A 25,083-nucleotide genomic window follows, 5' to 3' on the forward strand; every position below is an offset into this window, starting at 1 on the left:
GATAGCAGAAAGGAACCAGAACACGGACATGGCCTCCTTTGCCTAATCCAAGATTTCTGAGTGGATGAATATCCAAATACCACAGCAAAGGAAACCATGGGGGAAACTGTGTGGTATCTGGGGAGATACCTGATTCCATCTGGGAGGCTGGGGAGGTTTCTGAGAGCAGGCAACATTGAATCATGATCAAGTTGGAGGGATTCAGGGGAGAATGAGCCTGGACAAAGGCTCAGAGTACTCAGAAGTACTACGGATAAGCTGTAAATCCCAAAGGCCTGGTGTGGGGGATGGGCTGTGACAAGACCACAGAGAGGTCTTAAGTGGATCCTTGAGTGCTGGATGGAGTGTCTTGGAATTTGCTGGAGATCAATGAGGAGGCATGGCAAAGTCTGGGCAAGGTCAAGCCAAACTCAACCCTTTAGGGCCCTACCCAGGGTCTTGTTAGCCTTCCTGTAATTTTGGCTCTAGGATTTGTATCAAAGCAGAGGGTCCTGAAACAGACTCGAGGCCAAACTCAAACTAACTAGCCTTTCCCTTCTGTGGGCCTTCTGGTTCAAGTTGCTGTTCTTGATGATTTAACAGCCAAAAAGCCACACAGCCTTGAGCAAGTAAGCACTGTCTTCTCTGAGCCATAGTTTCCCCTCTCTAAAGGAGATGACAGTCATTTCTCTTTATCATTGCTGGAGAGAAGCTGGTCTTTGCCCACTAGACAGTAGGCGTCTGATAAATGCCAGGTGGGATCACGGGGGCCTAGCTCCAGGTCTTTCCCGCTGGTGACGCAGTGGTCATCAGGGCAGGCCGAGAGGAGGGTCTCACCTGGGATGTGTCATGGTTGAAAATGACGGCGTTGAGGTCCCCGCAGTTGTAGTGTTTGATGAGGTCCTCCGTGGTGTAGGGCGCCTGCAGGCTCCCAGCCCGCACACTCTCATGCTGCAGCAGAGTCTGGTTCAGGGCGAACAGCACCTGGCCGAGAGAAGAGAAGGGCGTCAGGGATGGTCTCAAGGACAGGCTGGCGTCTGGGAGGGGCCCTCTACCCTCTGGACTTTGGGGCTATCGGCATGAAATGGTACGTGACACGGCGAACTCTCTGAATTTTGGGCGAGTCTTCCTCTTGTCTCCTTTGTTCTACTTTGCTTAGCAGTATTCTAAAACAAGCAACCCATTTTATTACCAAGAGCACCCCTACATTTAGTCAAGGCAATGAACAGTAGAAAACAAAGCCTGGTTCTGTGTCCAGGCCCAGAGGTCTCGGAGCAGGATCCTTGGAGCCCACCTTCGCATGTGTTTAGCAGATGCACCCTCTGCCTCCTCTGCTCTGGGCTGCTGGCTCCAGGGATGCAGTTTCCAGGCATTAGGGTCACTTGGAACACTATACAGAAGTTGCTTCTCTCCTGGAATCAGAAGGTTTTCCAGGCCCTCAGGCACATTTTGAAGCTCATGGCTCCCACAGTGCACTGGGGTCTTAGGCACAGGCCCTGAAAGACAACCTTCTTCAGCCTTATTTTTATTTTGTTTACTTGAGACAGGTCCTCGTATGTAGCCTCAGCTGTCTTGAACTCACTTTCCCCCCAAGTGTTGGCATTATAGGCGCAGACCACCACACCGGGCCATCTAAAATTGGGGAAACTGAGGCCCAGGGCATGGAAGGCACTTTACCTACATGACTTGAGCTGGAGTCTCTATCAAAAGGTCTGGTATCCCAGACTCTAACCAAAGGACTTTGTCGATCCCACCCATTCTGATGCCAGACCTGCTTCAGCCAATGGGATAATGGCAGTAAACATTACACAGAAAGGCCTGAAAAGCACCTGGGTGCTGTGGCCGTCCCCTCTTCGTATACTCTTTGCCTTCGACTCCACTCTGATTGACAGATACACAGAGCAAGACTTACACAGCCAGTGACACTCAGATCAGCGGACAGGCAGCCAATTTCTAGACAGGAGAGGCCAGCAAGATGGGTGGAGCCTCCCAACAACTGGTACTGGCTACCTGCGCTCTGCATGCTATCGTTAGACAGCATGATCTCAGTGACAGATGACTGACAGCCCACGCTTCCTTCCACCAGCGCATGCACATTAGCTTCTTATTGTGTTTAGCTGCCAGTCTTACAGTAGGTTGAGTTTCCTGAAGTCAGGAGTGTATCTTCCTGGCTCTCGAATCTGCAGCTCTCAGCACTGTGCCCGGGGAAGAGAGGGTAGTGTGATCTCTATTTCTCGTTAGGACCTGGGGACCTGCTGTTTCCTTCACAGTTAAAGGTGCTTTATAAGCACTTAAGAAAAACATCTAGAAGACTAGCGGACATTCCCACCAAGACATCTAATCTGAATAAAAAGCTTTTGAGATAGGTGTACAGGGCCAGGTCAACATGGTGACACAGGCCATAGGGTCGTGCGTGTGTTCCTTCTGTGTTTGCTAATGGCAGGAGAATTAGATTGCACAGACTGTGGTAGCCCCTACTGTGCCCTTTAATGAGAGGGATGGAGGTGAGGCCCCGATGCTCCATGTCTGGGCCTTCTCCAGGCCCCTGGGCTTTGGCTACTACCACTGAAATCAGACCTGCAGCCATCTGGTGCAGAGTGTCGACGGCAGCGTGGTGGCTGCGGATGAATTACAGGAGGCAGTGACGTTTTCTGCTGTGGACAATGCTAAGGCACTAAGCACCTCCTCCCGCAGGGTGTACGCCTCTGATGAAAGCGTTCGTGTTGAGCTGATTCACTCTCCTACTCTGAGGACCCTAGACAGAGGGACTTCCTGTGGCCACACCCAGCTGCTGCACACACCTGTGCTGCTGCTTCTTAGATCAGGCAGTGCCCTGGGGTGAGGTCATCTGCCTGGGCACCTGGAGACCTGGCTGGAGGGTAAACCTTCCCTGGACCCTGCTTGACTCAAGAAGTCAGGTCTGCAATGGTGAGGCCTTCATGAAGCTGGGAAATATTTCAGGGGATTAAGTATATTCCCGGCTGCCGGGTGTTAAGCATAGTCCTGGCAAGAAATGAGTGCTGAGTATGTTACGTTCGTTACATAAAACTTAGGAGGAAAGCGCGCCAAATCTTCCCAGCTAGGTGCTGGGAGATAGGGTCCTGAGAATTCATCTGGTGCGGAGGTTTCAGACTACTTTTAGTTGTAGAATTCTTTTGTTGTTGTTACTGTTGTTGTCTTTCTCCAAAGGAATCTTACTTGGAGTCTTGAACATGGAACAGATAAAACTAATAAAGTCCTGGCTGATATGAGGGAAGCTGGGATGGGGGATGGCCTCTTGCTGCAGGGATTTCTACAGGAACCCTGGAGCCCAGTTTGAGGATCCCTGATCTCATATTGTACATTCCTAATGCAAAGGAAGAGAGGGAACAGCATCCCAGGCAGGTAGGATGGGATGTGCATGAGTTCATACAGGGAGTTGGGCAGAAGGGGTTCCACCCAAGGGTCCTGACTCCCAGCTTTGGGTCACAAGGCTGATGATGCAGGACCTTCTGCTGTCTACTGGCATAGCCATCCATACCCACTGTTTCTCTGATCACTGTAAAGCAGCCAGGGGTGCTTGCTGTTGGGGTGCTGCAGACAGGAAGCTAAGGCCCACCAGGCCATTTGAGAGTTTTGGGGTTCCCTGCATGTCTCAGCTGGCTTGTGACATTAACTATATTCTGGTGGGATCTGCTATCTCCCACAGGCTCCCTGTGCAGAGGCCACTCCAGAGGCACGTGTCCTGTGGAATTGATTTGGCCCTCTGTCCTTTTGTTCGCCGCTGAACCCCAATGTCACAGACATAAGACACTCAGAAATCACTACAAAGAAGGTGCTGACCCTGAATCATGTGCTCCCCACTTCCTGCTCCATACCTACTCCTTGTAACTCATGGCGGAGTCATCATCCATTCATACTGGGACCCCTGGTTTTATTGAGCCCTTACCATGCGACATAAACTTCCTAAGTGGATTCACTGTTTAATCTTTACTGCAGCTCCCAGGTGAAATTAAGGTGAAAAAAATCCCACAGCAAAGAGACATTAAATACCATCCCAAGGTGAAAAGGCTGGAGAGATGTGAGATGGACCAGTTGGCACACGTTCTGTCCCTGGTCAGTGCCCACAGGGCCTCCCTCTGCTCTGTCGAGGAGAGGAGGGACAGTAGGGATGTAGAGATGGGGCACAACAGAAGCCAAGCAATGACAAGCTCAAAGAAAAGGGCGGAGGTAGAATTCCAGATCACTGGCTTACTACAAGCAGGCCTTTAGGCACTGTGTCCTCTTTTGTGAGCCTTCTTGGGGCTTCCAACTAGCAAAGGAAAGCTATAACCCCGCCCCCTTTTCCCTGCCCCTTCCCTTCCTTCCTTTATCAAACAAAGGCTTTCAGCAGCTTCTCAGCAGGGACTTGAGTTTGATGGAGAAATATGTCGTGGTTTCTAAGCACATGGAACTCATGGAGGAGGCAGACAAGCCACTGACCTTCACGCCAGGGTGACAGAGGCACAAGCTTTAGAATGAAGTACCACCCTGGCTTCTGCTTCCCTCTCCAGCTCCCAGAATTCCCCAGGCCTTTGGGCATTCTACTCCGGGCCACCTTAGAACAACAAACCTCCCTTGCAAGGAGCCTCAGTGGCCCACACTAGGATAATGTTTATGATAAGGCTATGACATAGAATAACAAACACTGGGTGAAGAGTAGAGGCCTCGCTCCCCCGGATGCCTACGTGGAGTCCTGGCCACAGGGAACCCTGGCCACCAAGAAATGCTATGTGTATCCTCTCCTACCCTGCCTCCCAGAGCTCATGTGGCATAAGATGGCTGGAGGCATCTGTTGAGTGTGTAGGTTTGGAATCTAAATAGGTCTTCAAACAGAAGACTATGGCAGAGAGTGGCAGGCGCCAGGAGGCTGGAAACAGGCTTGCTTTTCCAGAACCGTCCAGTAAATAATCCTAGACAGACTAGAATGCTAGACTTGATGTCTATGCTCATTTGTTTGCCCATGTCACCTGAAGACAGGTCTTGCTCTCAGGTTAAGGATCTGGGATGATCAGGGAGGACTTTCACCAAGACCGGAGCCCAGAATAATGACAGCTAAATCCTAAGCAGGCTGACAGTGTTCACCGAGTACCTTCTCGGTGCCAGTGCACCAGGCAAGGGCAGCAGAGACAAAGGTCTCACTCTCACACAGCTTGCCTCCTAGGTGAGCATTCTGTGTTCACTGTCAGCAGTAAACAGAATGAAAGCAGGCAGGACTGTGTTGATCCTGGCGCATCTCTGCAACCACAGCCAAAGAGGGCAGAATAGCCAGAGCTGCTGGAGGCTGGGCACCAAACACTGAGAGAACTGCTTTACTGTCTCCATTGTGGAGGTGAAAAGGGTGTGTAGAACACACAGTGTCTTATGGGACTCAGTGCTCTCATGTCCTGGGAGTAGATTTCTCGGAAAATGACAACACTTGTGCCCAGACATCCTTGAGTGAAGCCCAAGGATGGAGTTTTAGGTATCAGCCTGGTTCTGAACCTTGGAAGCTGAGGGAAAGGAAGTGAAAAACGGATGATAGAGGAGAAGGTGGGAAGTCCTTCTCCACACCAGAAACTATCAGGTGTGGTCACTCATGAGAAATGGAGAATGTACTGGCTATAAATATTTATTTTTGAGACAGCGTCTTATGTAGCCCAGGTGATGTAGGTGGGTCTTCTGTATTTCTGTTGCTCTCATTGGTTAATTAATAAAGAAACTGCTTGGCGTGATAGGTCAGAGCATAGCTGGGTGGAGTAGACAGAACAGAATGCTGGGAAGAAGGCAATGAGGCAGACCCTATAGCTCTCCTCTCCAAGATGGACGCAGGTTAAGATCCTTCCTGGTAAGCCACCACCTCGTGGTGCTACACAGATTATTAGAAATGGGTTAATCAAGATGTGAGAGTTAGCCAATAAGAGGCTGAAACTAATGGGCCAAGCAGTGTTTAAAATGAATACAGTTTCCGTGTAATTATTTCGGGTAAAGTTAGCCGGGAGCTGGGTGGGAACGCAGCCCGATGCTCCCACCATTGCACCCAGGCCAGCCTTAAACTCACTATATAGCTGAGGATAACCTTGAACTTCAGATCCTCTTTCCTCCACTTCCCGAATGCTGGGGATACTGGCATGTGCCACCATTCCCAGTTTATATGGATGCTAGGCAAATGTCCTCAGCCCTGAATATGTTTATTTTGTGTGTGAGGGTTGAGGGTAAGTGAGGATGTATGTCTGAGTGTTGTTTATCTCAGATACCTTGGTTTTCTTGTCCTCTAATCATGTAACACTGGTGTATCGACCATCCCTATGAGGGTGTTTAAGTAACATCACAGTAGTTACAGGACGTCAAGGGGGAGAATAAGTGGAGGAGTGCCTAGAATGCTCTTCTGCATTTTTGGCTGTGTACAAGACAGTTGTTCACATTAAACAAAGTTGTCATCTTGTCCCTGTCCTTATTTGAAGCCAAGGCATGGCTTATGTAAATGAACACGGGTACCACGTTGACAAGCAGCAGACACGTGGTTGATTTTATGTGTCAAATGGACTGAGTTGAAGTTGCAGATACTTAATGATATTTATCTAGATGCTTCTATTCTAAAACAAACTATTATTATTAAAAAAAATCCTTGCCAATAAAACAGAACACACCAAAATTAACTAGACTCAGAGTCTATACAATGAGGCTTTCTGCAGTAAGAATTGGCATTCACAATTGGAGCTGTGAAGCTTCACAGTAAATTTTACAGTTTCAGTATTGAATCTGTTTTATGTGCTTTTACACCACCTAACACAAAAATCCTTGACAGAATTAGAACTAGAAAAACAATTAGTTTTAAGTCCTTTCTCATAGCTCATGTGCATCACCCGCATTCAGTCCTTCCTCATCCCCCCCTTTTTTTTTTATCCAAAATGTGTTTATTGGGATGGTTCCCACTCATCTCGAATCAGGTGCTTTTCAGTGCTACTTCCTCCTGAAGGAGCATCCTTCTGTCAGTCTTGCTGTCCCGCCTGCAGGCTGACAGAGGAGACAGTGGAGCAGCTGACACACAAGACTACCGTCTGTGCATGGCTAAAGACCGTGGTGATTTTATAGCATCCTGGGCACTTCACATCCATAAAGTAGGAATTGGGGCTCTGCACCAGGCGCTTTTTCTTGTGTTTCCTCTTTTCCTCCTCTGGAGAGGGATGAAGGAGATCCTTTGCGAGAGGCATGTTCTCGTAGGGAGGTCGTCACCGCCGGAAAGTCCTCACCCCTTTTGGTTTAGCCTTTCTTGCTCTTTCCTTCAAGTTGTCCTGCATGCACACGTACACTTGTTTACATGCATACATACAGACATACATACATACATAATTAGCTAGATCCTGCATACGAGAGCGTACATGTGGCTTATTTCTGAGATTCTATGACCTTAATATTATACATTTTAAATCTATCCATTTTCCTGCAAATTTTCAAACTTAATTTTTCTTCAGAGTTGAGATGTATTCTATGTTATGAATATACTGAATTTTCTATCCATTCATCTCTTAATGGACAATGGGGTTGATTCTGATTCTTTTCCATAGTGAATATAGTAGCAATAAATGTGGGTACAAATATCTCTACGGCAGGGAATGGACTTCTCTGGGTCTGACCAGGAAGGAAATCTCTGGGACATATGGTAGTTCAGTTTGAAAGTTTTTGAGGAATATCCAAATTGATTTCCACAGTGGCTATATTAGTTTGTGTCCCCACCAACAGTGAATGTGGGTTCCTTTCTCTCCATTTCCTTTCCAACATTTATTATCAGACTTGTTGATGACAGCCATTCTGACTGGGGTGGGGGGGGTTGCAAAATAATTTTGATGCATTTCTCTGATGGTTAGGGATACTGAACACTTGAAAACATAGTTACGGGCCATCTCTCTCTCTCTCTCTCTCTCTCTCTCTCTCTCTCTCTCTCTCTCTCTCTTTCTCACATAGTTACTGGCCATTTGTATCTCTCTCTCCCTCCCTCCATTCCTTCATCCCTTCTCCCCTCTTTCTTTTATAAAAAAGTGTCTATTTGATTCTCTTACCAGCTTGCTGACTGGCAGCTTTATTCCCCCTGAATTCTGGATATTAGCCTCTTGTCTGAAGTGTTACCAGTAGATTTCCTACCACTCTGAGCCATCTGTTTACTCTGCCACTGTTTCCTTTGTCACGGAGAGACTTTATTTCCAGGTATTCCCATCTATTGATACTTGGGCGTGTTGGGGTTCCATTTAACAAGTTCTCGCCTACCTAAATAGATGTCCCCATATTTTTCTTCTTAAAGTTTAAGTGCTTCAGATTTTAAATTAAGATCTCTTTAAACATTGATTTTGTATGAGGTGAAAAGTATAAATTTAACTTCATTTTTCTGTGGGCAGGATTCCAGTTTTGTCAGTACCCATTTATTAAATAGGTTACCTTTCTTTTCTAGACATTCCTAGAAAGGTATTTTTACATGAGGTTAATATTTAATGTACTAAAATTTGAAGAAGACGACTCACTCCATCGGTCGGTAGCTTTAAGAGGAAAGTGGCTGTGCACTCTGCCCGCAGAGCTTTGAACTTGAAACTGGCGTATCAACTCTCCCCGGGACCTCCAGCCAGCTGCCATCCTGGAGATTTATACCACTGAGACAATTCCTTGAAATCAGTATCTGTCACTGTCTCTCTCTGCATCGCTGTCTCCTCACTCTGACTCTGCACCCTTCCCATGCCTATGCATTCTTGCACGCACACACACAGTTATGTATCATATAAATGTACTCACTATACAATGTTGTTTTGGTCAATGGTGAACTACACTATGAATATGCCCTCATTAAATTACAGATATCTATGGCCTTGTATTTTTTATTATACCTTTTCTGCATGAATATTTGCATTAGGTTATAAATATCTATAGTTTTATGTACAGTAGGTAGCATGTAGATTTGTAGCTAGTGGCAACAGCAGGTACCATATAGTCTAGGTATGCAGGGGGCTGGATTTCTAGGTTGTACAGATACATACTAAGATGTGTGCACAATGACAGAATCAGCTAACGATCCATTTCTTTGAACATATTCCCACTGTGAAACTGCACATGGCTGGACATCAGCTACAGGTGTGGGTATGAGTACATACCTTCTACTGGCCCAATTCTTGGATTAAAAAAATAGTATGTGTTTGAGAAAAGAATCAAGAAAGGGGCAGGGTGCAGGGGAAAGGGACCAGCAGGTGCAAAGGCTCTGCGTGCACATAATGAGAAACAGAGGCCAGGAAAAGTGGATCTGAACAAGCCAGCAGAGTATGGATGGGAATGTAGCTGGAGCTGACAAGCATGGCGGCTGACACGGGTATGGCAGAGAAACTGGAAACCAGCTCACGCTATAATCCTTCCAGATGAGGACAGTCATCCTCGTGTGACAAAACAGGAAACTGAGGCTTGGGGATGATGAAGTCACTGTTCAAGATTTCTGATTGGAAACGAGGCCTGGGATTTAGAGCTGGGCCCAACAGGCAGACCCTGGATTCCCTTTGCCCTCCTGAGCTCTACCTCCCAAGCTACTTCCATTCTCCCTTACTATAAGGACAGGCGTTAACAGACAGATGGAGCCAGTCTGTGGGGCTATCAGGTATTGTCGAAGGTGACACACAAGGTCCCCGTTTTAGAGTTAACCCCAACCACTGGTACCCAGCCGTCTACTATCTTACTCTGTATCAGTTTGATAGAACTTCAGGCCAGTCCATGACACCTCTGAGGGGCACACTATCCATCTTGGCTTTGTCTATTCCTCAGAGAGAACACAGTGCCAGTCATATACAAAATAAACATGGCAAGCAGAGGGCATCACTCATCCCATGACCTTCATCCCTAGCAGCTCCCTACCAGGACCCAGACAGGGCAGCACTGCTATCCTGGACCTGAGGTCAGACTAATCCGTCAGCACCCAGCTCAGGGGTGGAGGGCAGCCCACCTCACAGAAGCCATCTCTGGCCTGGGGGACACTTATGCAGAGGTTCCAGCCCTCAGGGCTTGCACTGCGATTTGTCTGATTTCCATGTCCCATGGATAGCACCAAAGCACTACTGACTATTTCCTGGCTTCCTGCTCCAGGACTTCAAGTCTCCCAGTCCTTCCAGCACAGATTCTGTCTGCACACACCAGGTAGGGAACAGTAGGCATCTAAATAGAAACAAGGTTTCCTGGAGCTGGGGCCTGGCTCTGGGCTAGTGGCAGGGACCAGCGATCTAGCCACCATTTGACTTGTCACTAGAAGCCTGGAGTGGACCATTTTTCTTCTTGAGGCCTTGGTTTATCCACCTGTGACAGGGGACAATTTAGGCATTCACTGACTGAAGATTTATGGAGCCCTTACACAGCAGCCTGCTGGTCCAGGCCAGGGGCACAATAGTAAATACAGCAAGCAAAGGCCCCTGACCTACTGAAGCTTTCATTACATTAGAACACTGGTATTGGGGAAAACAATAAGCAAGAGAGTGACTTCTGCTAAGGAGAAAACAAGGCAAAGGAAAGGACCATGTGTGTGTGTGTGTGTGTGTACGTATGTGTGTATGTATGTGTGTGTGTGTGTATGTGGTATGTATGTGGTGCATGTTTGTGGTATGGTATATGTGTTTGGTGCTGGCATTTTGGATTAGCTATTGGGAAAGTATTTGGGGAAAGTTATGAAGATGCTGGGGGAGGAGCTCCAAGGAGATATGGAAAGGGATTGGAGCAAAGACCCTGAGGCAGAAGAAGGTGTGGGCTGCTGAGGAACAGGAAGCGATTGGAGCTCCTTCAGGGATGGGGCTATTCAAGGGCATGGAAAGAGGAGCTGGAGTGAAGTCAGTTCTCCCCCTGACCCTTTGGGGACTTGAATGCACCACAGCCACAGATTCTCGGGGCTCAGTTACCCCCAGCAAGGCCTGGATCCCTAGCTCCTTCCCCTCCTGCCAGTCAGTTGCCACGATCTACCACTGAAATCAGGATACGGTGTTGGGGTCAGGAACTATCTTGCCAGTCCAAAGCAGGGGACTAGGAAAGGCTCTTGGAAGAGGGTGGTAGTGGGAGGCCTCTTGTTGACAAGTGTTGGGTACAGCATGGAGGTGGCAGCCATGAAGGAGGAGGCCAGCTTGGAGGCAAAGCAGCTTAGTCTATCTTTCTTCCCACTCGGCCACCACACAGAGAACCATGGACATCACACACAAATGCCCCTTGTCTGTGGACTCTACAGGGTGGATCTTGAGGCAGCAGCACACCCTCCTTGGCCTGCAGTGGGGGTGGCTAAGTGTGCCCACTTCACTTCTGTTCTCTGGGGGAGAGGCTGTTCCTTCCATGACCACCCTAGAATTCTGGGGTTCCTCGCCTGTCCTTTCAAGCAGAGCTGCCCACATGAGCAGAGTGGCACTTGCTGGGCATGGAGGCTGGTGGCAAGGGGCTCCAGGAAGAAGTCTGTGCGGACTCTGTCCTGCTAAAGGAGGCTACCTCCTTTGTTTTCAGCACAGATAGGTTAAGGGAGACTTGACATCTGGAATCTGGAGCTGCAGACTAGCCCAGCCGAGAGACTGGCGGCAGGACAGTAGGCTCCCTGTGGAACAGGAGGTAAGGCCTGGTGCTAGCTCTCAGTTCTGGAGGCCCTATTCCAGTACCTGGCATCTTAGGCTATGATAGTCACCCCTCGTGACGCAACGGTCCATGGCTCCTGGTGTGGTGTTCACTAGGCTCTTTTGTCCTTTTGACAGGTGGATGGAGTTACTAATCTCATTTTATACAGAGGCTGAGAGACAGAGGCAACACCCCACGGTCTCTGAGCTGGATTCCTTGAGTGCTGTGGCTCCTCTCCCAGAACCCACTGCATTCTCACTCCTGCTCCTCCTGCTGTCCACCTCTTTATCTGTTTTCAGGGGCAATGGCCTCTGAGAATTTAAACCCATTACATTCTACACATGAGGGGGAAAAAAAGCAGGACGCATTATAAAATACCAGGGAAGAATCTAGACAAGTCTCTCTCAGTTTCAGAGCTGGGAGCAAGTTCAAAGGGATGAAGCTGGAGAGGACCAGCTGGCTCTGGCACCAGTGATGAGCTAGTGAGAATGGAAACCAGAGCACTTGGAGGGGTTCCTGACTCAGCCTAGGAAGGGGAAAGCAGCAGTGTCTTTGCTGGGCTGAGAAGGACCATGGCGTGGAGAGGGAAGTGAATGCATTCGGGACAGAAGGTGTGGAAGTTGTGCTCTTATGCACAAGCCTGATAGGAGAGTACTTCTGCCTCAGCCTCAGACCTGCTCTGCTGACACAGCTGCCTACACTTCAAAAGGCAAGACTCCACATTCATTTGCAAAATCAGTATGGAATTCCTACAGGGCTCCTCTAATTCCTCTGGTCTGACCACACAGCAATTACCCATTTACAGAGGAGGGGGAATGGCCTCCCAGGCTCTCCAGCTGTGTGGGGACCTCTGCTCTTCTTGGCCTTGCGCAATAGCAGGGGGAGGGCTGGACGGGAAAGGACACCTGTTGGGGGCCTTGTGTGGGAAGACCTGGCTGCTAGCGCATAGCAGAGAAATGGTAACAGCACCCCTGCTTGCCAGCTTAGCCACCATTGCCAGGAGCTTCTGAGGCGAACAACGGGAGGACAAGAAAGGGTGCTGAGAGCCTTCAGACCCGACCTGTGCTTGAAGAACATGGAAGCCTTGCTCTAGATCCTTCCATGTGGGACAGGCCTTGCTCCTCTCTGGGCCTCAACTTACCCATCTGTCGTGTGTGTGTGTGTGTGTGTGTGTGTGTGTGTAACATTAGTCCTGTTTGTTTGAGGCTAGCATTTTCAAAACCCCATCAAGTACTTACTACCTTTCCTTAGGATAGGAACACACACAGAGAGCACATGGGAACTCTTGCTTCCTATAAACTGGGGTGCTCTCCAAAGGCTCTGCAGCAGGGGTTCAGAGGAGAAGCTGGAGCTCAAGCAAGCATGGCCAGGGTTTCTGGTTAGGTTGTGTTGGTTGCTGGGTTGTTGGACCAAATTGGTTCCAGGTGTGCAGTGGCTCATGGGGAGAACTTGGCCATGATCAAGCAATACTTGTTAAAGCCAGTGTCAAGGGGTGGATACTATGCCATTTAAGTGCAGCAAAGGAGCAGGGACCACAATCAGGAGACCCTCAGAGACTGCAGCAAGTGCGCTATGAAAGCATGCGTTTGCCACACAGAAGAGGAGAGAAGGAATTGCAGGAGATGCAGATGGACAGGGAGGTGCTTTGTGGCTCCAGTCAGTACTGAGTGCAGCCACAGGAAAGGAAGGGAGACTGGGTAGACCCCATAGATCCACAGCCATGCCAATAGCTGCTGTGGGCTGGAGGCCAACATCGAGGCTGGTGGAGGAGGACACAGGGTAGGCTGATTGCCAGGGGTGGGATCCAGACCTCAGGTTTTACTGGTAGACAGTGGGGTGACTGAACTGACGGAGAAAGAAGGACCAGCCAGGTTTTGGATTTAGAAGCCCACCTTTGTGGCGCCTGGTGACCAGCAGGCAGTCTCAGCCCAGAGGCCAAGAGAGGCCAGGGAGACCTTCCTTGACCTAGCCTTGGAGATGTGGAAGGGGATTTGAAGCAGGTGAGAACCACAGTTCTCTCCCTGCTTTGGTTTCTAGAGCATCCTGGGTCGGGGCTCTGAGGCTCTCTCATGACCTTGCACTGACCCCGTTGTCTGAAGATGAGTTCTCACCTCCTTTTCCTTTACTTTCAAAACCCAGCCCTTGCAGCAGCAGCTGGACAGGGGAGGGGCGGCTCAGAGTGAAGGGAAAGACAAAAGGCTCTGTGCCTCATGAGCCCCTAGTGCTGGCGGTTGAATCCCAAGTTCCAGGTCAAGGAGGATACACCCTTCCTAGGAAACATCCAAGGAGAAAGCTGTAGGGTCTCAGAAGGCAGCAAAGCGGTTCCAACTTCTGGTTTTTACTTGTTTGAAAGCTCAGAACACAGCACCTAGCAACAGATGGGGGTGGTGGACACTAGCGACAGGTGGTAGTGGACTTCAGCTTCTGCACTGGCCTCCTCACGATGCAGAGGCCACTGAAGCCCAGAGAGGACAAGGTGCCCAAGGCCAAGGCCACACAGCAAGCCAGGGGATGCCGATGAAGTCAGGGGTGAGGCATCTGTCTGCTTCTCTGGCTCTGGTCAGGTCTCTTGTGGTCTATTATCCCCTTCTTCCCCCACTACAGAAAGACTATAAGATAAAAGAATGTCCAGCTGAAGCCCGGGCGTCAGACTTGGGGCCAGAACACAGAAAAGGCAAACTCAATCTGGATGAGCAAAGCTCTGTATACGGGTCAGATTAGTGCTAATTGGCCTCCAGGCTGGCAGGGTGGACAAGATGTGCTATGGGGGGCATAAATTCACCCCCAAAGGACAGCTTTTAAGGGTTCATGCACTTTCAGAATCCGCCACAGGCAGGAAGGCTACTCAGCCTTTCAGTCTCTGGCCAGAATCTTCTCCAGGGCCTTAGGTCTATGATTGGTTTTCATGACCCTTCCTTAATTTTTCTCTGGGCCGCAGGCTTGTTTCTCTCAGCCTGTCCTTCCCAGCCTATGCTTCCCTCCTGCTACACCAGGAATCCTACCTACTCTAAAAATGTCTCCTAGATTCTAGCTCCAGTCTGGGGTTCCCTTTTCTGGGTTCTTGTGACCAGAAGACTCAGACACAACAAACCACAGCGCTGGTTTGCCCTGGGATTAGGTCTCTGGATGACATGAAAAATTGCATGGACCTATGTCTGTGCAAGGGAAAGACAGAGATCAAGAGACAGAACAGAAATCATACTGCCTCAGCCACAAAGAGACTCATGGTCAACCATATGTCCTATGTTTGAGCTGGTATGGTCCAGGAGTCCTGGAGACATAGACTGATGTAATTCAGTCCCGCTTACAATACCTAGTGGCCTCTCCACCTCTCTCCATCATTTGGTCTTGGACTATCTGACTAGGCCCTATGACCTGGCTGTGTGTGCATCCTCTACCTCATCCCTCCAATCCTTTCTCTTGTTTCATGGGGATACAGCACATCATGACTTCAGGGCCTGAGGCTTAATGGAAGACTGCATCTGGTACCCGAACATCCCTAGCTGACCAGCCAGCTGTGGATGCTGCAAACCATGACTACCACACATGGGAGCACACTATGGCTCTAGAAATAACTACACACAGCTTCCACATGGGCTCTCCACGCTCCTTGGCAGCGCTCTGCTTCATTCGCCAGGTTCCTCTTGCCCCCTCGTCCTCTGAGCTCTGAGTTTTCACTGACTTCACGTGCAGATTTACAGGTTTGTTTTGGAGTGTGCGGCTTCTTTCCCACTTCAGCGCCTTTGTACATCCTGGTCCAGGTATGCCTTTCCATCGTGCCCCTGGCCTGCCCCACACACTAACATTTCAGCTACTGTTCAAGTACCAACTCTTGGAGTTTCCTTCCCTGGCTCTGTAGATTGGCTCAGGGCATTCTCCAAAGTTCTCTGTTTCTTTGGAGCACTGGCAAGTTTGTCTTCATCCACACACGAGGTCCATATTTATTTAATGTCTTATTGTAACGTTATCAACTACCAATGATTGTTCTGTGCCAGGCACTGTACAAAATTCTATACCAGTTTTATGGCACACACGTCCCAACAACTATGAGACAGTTTTCACCTTTATTCCCTGTTCACAAGGGAGGCAAAGGAGACAGGGTAGTTAAGTGACTTGCCTAAGGTCATCTGGGCTGGTGGTAGATGAATGAAGAATACCTGGAGATTTTTGCCACGTGCCAAGCAGGTCCTACCACCTTCTATGAGGGACCAAATTGCCCTTACTCTTTCTCACATCCCTGGTACCTAGGACATAGCTGTGACACCCTGAGGGAAGCCAGCTCCATTACACACAGCCTTCAGCCCTGCCTCAAAACTAGTAAGCATACTTGGGGGGAGGGGGCATGCTGAAACCCCAGAGGTGGAGCTTCACTGTGGATGAGGGGTTCAGAGCTGGGGGGGGCTCAAAAATGGCCCAGGGGCTCTCAGCAGAGAATTCCCTTCCTAGGTGCGCATTGCTCCTGACACATGACTGTCAGCTCAGTGACAAGGAGCCTGTCCTCTAGGTTCCTGTCAGGCCTATGGTGGATGACTGAGAAAGAGGTTCTTCCTCTGAGGAACAGAGGGAGCCTCCCAGAGACTCCTTGCCCTGAAGGAGTCCGCCCTCATCTGGACTGCCTCTGAGCCTGACAGCTGCTCTCCCTGGCCTCCCTACCCCGCCATGCTCTTGGCACCCAGGCCCAGCAGGCCTCAGCCACCCTTGTGGACTGTTGGCTCAGGAGCACGTCAGTTTAGGAGGCTTCCATCCCAGCAGCCCTGGCCCCCACCCCTTTGAAGGGGATCAGGTTCCCCCACAAACATAATTGAACAAAAATATGAGAGAGAAAAGGTCTTTGTTCTCCCATTTACAGCGTCAGAAAATATGTAACAAATTAGCCGTTTATGAGGTAAGAGACCAGCTCTGTGTGCAGGCGGTGTGGCCTCAGCAGGCACAAGGGGCCTTTGAGCCTCTGCATGGGGGGGCACGGCAGTGGGAAGGGAGGGCTCACAGGACTTCAGCGTAGGCGCAGGAGGCCGGCGACCATGTAGGACTCTGGGAAGCTTGCAAAGGGAAAAGGGGGGGGGAGGCAGCCAGAGACAAGGAGGAGATCCTGAGCATGGGGAGAGAACAGCTGCTGCAGGCCAGTCTCCAGCAGGGCCAGTGCACTTAGCAGCCAGCGGGCTACTGGGGTCTCAGTGGCTTCCTTGCTGGCTGCTGTGGACCTTAGGATGGGGCAGGTGCCTCTGGTATTGCTGGTGATTTCGCTCCATACCGAGGAGGAATGCCACCTGAGGTATCAAATATTCAGTAAGGTCGAGGAGAGGGGGAAGCATCAGGGAAAGATCCGGAGGCTCTTAGCAACATGGATGGCCATGCCTCTCCTCAGCATTGTCCCGGCCGTCATCTGTTTCACTTGGATGTCCAGAGCTATACATGGCTTATACAGTCATAAGCACAAACATCTTATCTTGGTCCACTGGGGTTGTTTGGCCTGGTGACAATGAAGGCTAGCATTTACACTCGGCGTCTTTGGCCCCCTTATGATTTAGAGACTTCTCCTGCCTCCTCTCCCTCCTCCTCTCCACCCTTTTTCTCTTTTTATTCTCTTCTTTTCCTTCAGTGTTTTTTCAGTCAGTCTCACTATGTGGCCTCAGATTCATGACCTTTCTGCCTCAATCACCCCAGTGATGGGATTACAGGTGTGTGCACCACTCCAGGCTCTTGGTTTAGTTTTTGATTCTGTTAGATCGTGTGCTCTAAGGCCTGCCTTTTCCATTCCCGTGCCCATGGTCAGGATTCTCCTTGCTGCCAGCCTGGCCACACATCATGGGAACACATGTTCAGACACCTCTTGCAATACATCCATGGAACTGCCTGTTCTCTTTTCTCACCACAGATCCCTGCTGAGCTCAGAGCTGGGTTCTGGCTGCGTACCATGGCTCTGAGCCTTTGAGAGGAGGTATTGGTGAAGATGGGTCCATGCCAGTCCAGTAAGAAACCTCTGTAAGAAGTGGGGTGCTGAGTTCCTGCCTGAATACCCCGAGTGTTTGGTCTGTAGTCACAAACACGTCGCTTTCCTGGATCTGACTTTATTTGTTTTGATTGGATCTTAATAGTTCTTTCAGGCTGAAGCTGAAGCTGCCTGGGATCCCGGGAGACTTGCTAAAACTTCAACTGCACCCAGCGTAGCAGAGTAACTTGAAATTTAATCAGTGCCCAGGGATGCCCGCCTCATTCTTTCCAGCGCTGGCTTCTGAGGTGGGCTCGGACACAGTGCTGTTCTCTGCAGTGCAGACCTGAGGGTAAATTTGCACAGGCCATAACTGAGCCTGGCAACTTCTCCATGGAGCCACAGAACAAAACTCTGTCCCACTGGCCTTTACTTTCCCTATGTGGACCCCTTCCTGGGCACTTCTGTGGCCACTTTTCTGCCATCCTTCCTCCTCTTCTTTGAACACTTCTCTCCCACATTACTGTGCAACTTCCCGAAAAGAAAGCCCTTCCATGATGGAGGAAGTGATTTTCATTTATAAACATATCTTCAGCCCAGGCACTGAAAACAAGCCCTATGTCTCATGAATGAATGAATGAATGGATGATACTCTTGGCATTTCATTTCAACACCATGCTTGGTCCTTTTCATGCAAGGCTGTGCCGCAGTGGCAGGGCTCTGGCCTTTCAGAGTGTTAGTTCCTGGGCAGGAGCAAGATGGTGTGGAACATCAACCAGGCCAACTGTTCATTTTACAAAGTTCAGAGTAGGAAGGAGTAGCCCAAATCACACAGTACAAAGAATTCTGTTCAGACATTTCCTGCGATGACGTGTCTATGGAACTGTGGACCAGTCTGCTCCCCAGCTGGCTAGTGAGGGCCCCAGGACAAGTGTCTACAGGGAAGAAGAAATGGGAAGAAGTAGGAGCTTGGGGCAAGGCTGCTGCTTCTGGACTGCCCTTCCCAACTCTTTTCGTCCAGTCAGACTAGCCTCCTTCCTCTACCATGTAGACCAGGGACCTCCCCTGCTAGTCTCAAGCCCTTCTCCTCTCTACACACTCTTGCCAAATCTTGTGAAACAATTAACATTTGATTTCAAGACATCAGCACTAAAGCCCAGAAAGGTAGCCCAGGTCACACAGGTAACTGCAGGATTTGACCTGGAAGTGTTCTTTCTACCTTATCTCCTGGGTCTTTGGGCCCTCCTCCCCTCAGCCTCCTCTGGGCCTGTGGGTGGGTGTCTGCCTTCCTTACTGCTTTCTTTCCCAAAGCCTCTCCCTAGCTGCGCAGACTCTCAGCTCTGTACCGGAAGGTCCCTCTGAAGCCTCCAGTCTTGCTCAAGCAATGTCAGGGTGTCGTTTTTCATAGGACAGCGATAAGCAGGTAGTCGAGCAGGCAGTGATGAGCCAGGCAGTGACCAGTTGCCCCTGTGACTGTTCTGCAGAAGGTTCTGTGCCAGGGAGCCAGGAGGTGAGCCGAGACTCACACTAGTAATCCAGGGCCCTGGGTCGGCATTCACTTGCATGGCTAAGTTCACCTCTTCCAAGGACTCACCTGCCTTTAAGAAAGCCTGAGCTATTCGGGACATGGTGAGCCTGCAGGAACCTGTCACAATAGCAGGGAGTGGGCTGGGGAAACAGGAATCAAAGGCCCCAGAGCTCAGGACATGAAGTTACCCTGGCAGTGTACCTTCCAGGCAGGCCCTCATGGGGCTGCGCCATATTTCTGTGCTCCAACAGGAGTCCATTACATCCTTGCCCTTACATGAAACAGGAGCCTGCCTGTCTGCCTCAGTCTGGCCCACGGCTCTCCAGAACACGTCTATACTCTGTAGTTCTGGAAAGGCTGGAGAGACCGGAGGCCACAGACAATCTTGTCAGTCAGTTCTTCTCTGGGCCACCCCAGCCCCCATCGCCTCTTCCGCCCTCTTCAGGCTGTCATCACCACTTCTCCAAAGCAGCGGGTGTGGACATCCGAGGAGGCAAACAGCCATTGGGTTGGAAGGAGGAGGCATTGCTGACTAACTCCCAGCCAACCAGAAAATGTAATTAATCCAACTGCCCACCCAAGCACTGCACAAGGCACGCGTGCCCTCTTGTAAATATCTCTCCCACCGTGCATAAGCACTCAGTCACATGTAGACTCCAGGATTCTTCCTGGAGCCTTCCTTAGCCCCTGCTGGACGTGTCCAGGCAAGAACACCCTCACCGCCTGACACAATAGTAACTGTCCACAAACACACATCTACAGGCTCGACCTGTCCACGGCATCACAGTGTGCTCTTCCTCTCTCACATCTGTGAGCTGCCTTAGAGTACAGAGCTCTTAGCCTTGGCTCTGGGCATCCGTGAACCCCGGAGGATAGCCAGGACTTGACCTTTGGGTCCTGCGATGAGGGGCAGATAACCTAGCTGTCTTAGACCTTGAACAGGTTCCTCACAGTCTATCACTCACTGGACTGAGCTTCTTTGTCTCCGGGGGTGACAGAGTTAGGGTCATTTAGCACCCACCTTCTTAAACTGTGGGTCACAACTCCATGCTGTGTTACATAACTAGATGTGGTATATGTGGCACACACACACACACACACACACACACACACACACACTGCCAACAGTAAAAGATTTCTGAACCTGCAATTACCAAAAAATTATTCCAAGAAATCAAGTGTGAGGTTAATCTGAGGTGTTTCTGGCCGTGTTGGCCTATGTCTCAACATGAGCATGCGCCAGCAGACTCAATTCTGAACACAAAACGTGCACTCTACACTGTACATAGCATGCCATGCAATGCTAATGGATGCCACCTGAAACTCTTCTGCTCAGACCAAGATGCAGAGGGCTGCATGGGACGAGCTGCAGGATGTTCGCTGTACATGCAGTTTTCTGTGCTTATAGAGACACAGTAGGTTAATTATAGAAACAAAGACGGTACATTTTTCTCCTGCCATCGTTCCCCAGCATGTAAGTATCATATTAACATATCTTTGGATTCTATTGTGTTAGAATGTATGAATTTTTAAATTATTTACATTGCTGACTCGGGTTTCGTTAAAAAAAAGTCATTAAATGCCTTTTGGCTTGGGATTGAGACAGGATTTCCAGCAGTTTCTGCAGTGACCCTAAGCGCACTCTTGCCATTCTGTATTATGTATTTATGCACAGTTGCACTCTTGAATGGATGGTTATGAAACCGAAGCATCCATCAAACTCTGGGAAATGTTGAAGATGCTCTGTATCCAGCAGAACTGAATACTCAGCCAAGATTTAATTCGTTGTGTGAGAATAAACAAGCACATCCACCTCATTGCTGTGCAGATGCACATCCATCTCTAGAAAACGGTAAGTTGTACACCCACCAAAGGCTCGCTTTAAAGTAAATTCCTGGGGCTGGAGAGAAGGCTCACTGTTTAAGAATACTTGCTCTTGCAGAAGACCCAGGTCCAATTCTTAGCACCCACATGGGGGCTCACAACCATCCACATAGCTCCTGTACCTGGGCATCAGACACCCTCTTCTGGCCTCCAAGGATATCAGACACACAGCTGGTACACATACATACATATAGTCAAAACACACAGAAAATAAAGTACTTAAATCTTCACGACTCAGTGTCAGTAAATGTCTGGTTTGTGTGTCTATTTTATATAACCACATAGCATGGGTTGTGTAAAAATTTCTCAGTGTACACATTTTATGAGTAGACAAACCTTGAAGAGACCTGCCTGAGCTAGAGGATTGACTATGGAGTTCAGTCCGCCTTTGCTATTCACTGGCTCAGTCAGGGGCCTTGGACTTGGATGATAGGCTTTTGTGAAGAGATGTTTAACTCTGTAAAGTGGGCTGTCTTTCCTGCAGGCTCTGACAGTTAGAGACGTCACACACTCTATGTTTTTATTCTTTTGTTCTTTAAATATTTATTTATTGTGTATACAATATTCTGTCTGTGTGTATGTCTGCAGGTCAGAAGAGGGCACTAGACATCATTACAGATGGTTGTGAGCCACCATGTGGTTGCCGGGAATTGAACTCAGGACCTTTGGAAGAGCAGGCAATGCTCTTAACCACTGAGCCATCTCTCTAGCCCTGTTTTTATTCTTTTAAACAGATATTACCAAGATCTCACCTTAAAGATGAGGAAATATACAAAAGTGAAATGGCCAGACAGGGTTGTGTGACTCCTTCCCCCCTCCCTTCTATCTGCAGTGTGTGTGTGTGTGTGTGTGTGTGTGTGTGTGTGTGTGTGTGTGTGTGGCAGAATGGGGGATAGTGACAGACTGAGAACTAACAAAACTGTGGCAGGAGAGCGAAGCTCAAGGGCAGAGAGAGGCATTGAGATTAGCAGGTAATAGAAACCAAGTTGCAGAGGAAAGACCAGAAACCCCAGTCAAGAGAGTGTGGAAGGGGCAGGGCATGCTTAAGGAGAGCCTGGAAAAGGCAGGTAAGCACTAGCGGTCAGAACTGTCCTGGCTAAAGGCTATGGAACCTCCAGAGCTTCTCCTACCGATGTGCTGGAAAGTGGTTTTCTCTCTTTTGTCTCTGCTTCTACCACTATGCACCCACCTCTGTCCAGTTCTTTGTTCCAGAACATACAGAACATAAGAACTTGGGAGTATGAGCTAGTGGCCTCCTGACTCCAATATCTGCTGCCCAGACAATATGACTGACTTGTGCCCATGATGGAGTACTACCCCTGTCTAGGCAGGCAGTCTTGCTGGAAGGGCTGTGGGCCCAGGCAGCATGCCCTACACCCTTAGATCCTGGTCTTGGAGAAGGTCCCTCATGTCAACGGCTCTGAAGGCCTCTCAACCCAGGGCTAAATGTCTTCCTCACCTGGATGGAGGAGTGGCAGGAACATGGTGCTGGTAAGGCCTGCAGGAAGTCAGAGAGCAGTGGTGTGACAAGGTCTTGGTTTTGTTCACGAGTCCCCTAGGATGCTGTAGTTGTGGCCTGAAGTCCTGGGGCAGGCTCAGAAGGCAAAGGGATGGTCCCTAGCTGCACAGGAGAAACAGACGGTGGAAAGCCAGCCAAGCCGCTGCACCGTCAGCACATTCTTGGGCCAATGTATTGCAAAGCCTCCTTGACTTCACTTTCTAAGTGAGAACGAGGGCCTCACTGCCCCAGCAGGGTCGTGCCCGGGTCACTGACTAGGGCTGAAGGCTTTGGGGTCTGGGGAGGCCTTGGCACTTTGCCAGCCATGGTTTGCCTCTGCTGAGGCAGGCCTTCTCACCTTGCCTGGCCTCCTTGCCCAGAGCACCAGCCCTGGCTTGTATTCTCCTGATGATGGGGGGTTTGCTAGTGTCTTTTGCTGGGGGAAGGCCTTTTTCAGGTACACTTGGTTTAAAGGACCAGCTGTGTGCCTTTGCTGGGGTAGAGAGAGCTAGTGAAAATAACGGCCTGGGAGGAGGGAGGTGCTATCTCCTTGCAGACTGAGAATGGATGTGGGGGAGGGGCAAGGCCCCATCCTACGGTACAGGTAAGCAGAGCTGCCACAGAGGATGGGCACCAAGGCGACAGAGACCCGGAAAGATCTTCCATTTGGACTCATCCTCTGACCTTCACAAGGCACGGCACAGCCCAGCAGTGAAGAACCCCTGCTCCCATCTCAGAACTCTTCTGCTGGGAAGTTGTACAAAATACGATAGGTGAGGGCCTCCAGGAATCAGGGCTCCGCCTGGGCTTGACTGCCACACACAGAGGACACTGACAGAGTACATAGACACCCCCTCCCTGTTGGGAGCACCTCAGATGTCTGCTAATGTGAATAACTTTCAGGAAACCCCAGAGAATGGGTCCATTCTGGTCCTGGAAGGCAGGCTGGCAACGCCCTTATCCTTCCCGAGCCTAGAATTTCTCCTCGTAACTCGTACCAATCTTACAGGGTTGCCATGAGTCATGACATCCAGTGGGTCACTCTGCATACTAGGACACTTGGACAAGGACCCCCCAGGCTGGGAGCAGGATCAAGGAATACAGGGAAAGGGAAGCACCAATCCCCCACAATCCTTACTGTAACTTGGAGAGATGGTGCACCTGGCTTGCTCCACCTTCACTTTGAGAGGCAGTGTTAGGGCCGACCTACCTTTTTATGCAACAGATAGCCATAAACTAATTTTTCCCACTGCTGCCAAGGCAGGACTGTGGGGAAAGGACTGACAAGGGTTCCAACTCCATGCAACATCGTGCAGGCTAGATTCTGAACTGCAGCAATCCCACCACGGCTGCCACCCACCTTGCAACACAGGATGCCCACCTAGCAATCTTACTGCCACTGATGGGTGGATGGGGCTGCCATGTCCACTCTAAAAAAGAGGAAGTTGAGGCCCAGAACGATGCAGCAGCCTGCCCAGGCACAGAGATCATCAGGCAGACAGTGGAAGCTGCCCTTGAACCCACGTCTACCTGAAGCCTAAGGCCAGGCCTTATCTAGTCCCGAACTCAAACTCATTGCCAGCAGAATACACAGGCAGTGAAGGGCTGTGTAGGAGAGATGCCCCAGAAACCAGGAAACTGAGAACAGGTGCAGGAGGAATTACTGAGGGTGATATTTGAGGCTCCCGGACCTTTACTAGTTCCTCTCCTGTTCCTTCCATTGTTCCTGGCCCTGAGTGGCCTGCAGAGAGGCTAAGCACGAGCAGTTACCACAGCAGCACATCATAAACAGTCTGTAAAAGGCCCAGGGAGTCCAGCTCACACCCTTCCCGAGCCAGGCAAGACCCCCAGCACCCGTGATTAGGAATGGCTGCTGACCGGAGGAGGCCAGGCTGACCGGCACCGATGCTGTCCTCATCACATACCCTATGAGGAAACTCAGTGGCCAGCCCAGTTTTACCCCAGAAGTGTTTTTTCCAAGGCTGCTGAGTGAGTGGGGAGCTGAGCAGGAGAGAACATGACTGTCTTCATGTTCACTTCTTACACACCTCAGGGTTCTGAAAAATCAATTTAGAAGCCAGGCTCCATGGCAGATATTTTTAATCCCAGTAGTAGGTAAGCAGAGACAGACAATCTCTGGGGCTCATTGGCCAGCCAGTCTAGCCTACTGAGCATGCTCCAGGCCGATGAGAAAGTCTGACTCATAAAACAAGGTGGATGTCTGCTGAGGAACGACACCTGAGCCTGACCTTTGACTTTCATACCCACGCACACATATGTACATGCACACACAGATGTGCATGTGCCCACCACACACAAAGCCAATTTACTACTCACAAGTTCTCTGAGGCCTCTGGTCTTTTATACAAAGCTGAAGTTTCTCCTGCCATGCTATCACTGGGTGGGCACCCACCTAAGCTGAGGATTTTTTGTCGTGAGTTTGCAGGAATGAATTTATAGATCTTTGGGATTGAAGTCTGAGGCCTGCAAGGGCTCCTGGAGAGAGCTCTTGATACCCAGCTTGTTCAGAAAGACAGCATGCTACCACTATACACACGCTTTCTTCCTCAGTGTGCAGTCAGCCGGGAGGAAGCTTCGGATTTCCCTGCACGTAGCTGACTTCCTCATTTCCCAAGGAAAGGAGATTCTCCGAGGTTGTAACAGTGT

At 49.8% G+C, this 25,083-nt stretch overlaps 1 protein-coding gene and 1 pseudogene across 1 annotated transcript in view; both read right to left on the reverse strand.

The window, feature by feature from the left end:
* Trabd2b (TraB domain containing 2B) overlaps positions 1 to 25,083 on the reverse strand; it is a 194,782-nt gene that overhangs the window by 29,249 nt on the left and 140,450 nt on the right. Inside the window, exon 3 of the mRNA XM_085686437.2 lies at positions 817 to 963. Coding sequence (XP_085542563.1) covers positions 817 to 963 — 147 coding nt within the window. The remainder of the gene's footprint in view (positions 1 to 816; positions 964 to 25,083) is intronic.
* Positions 6,925 to 7,218, reverse strand: LOC125412539 (small ribosomal subunit protein eS27 pseudogene; annotated as a pseudogene).

Source organism: Myodes glareolus, chromosome 3, assembly GCF_982192425.1.
Source record: "Myodes glareolus chromosome 3, mMyoGla1.1, whole genome shotgun sequence".
In the NCBI taxonomy this organism is placed as follows: domain Eukaryota; kingdom Metazoa; phylum Chordata; class Mammalia; order Rodentia; family Cricetidae; genus Myodes; species Myodes glareolus.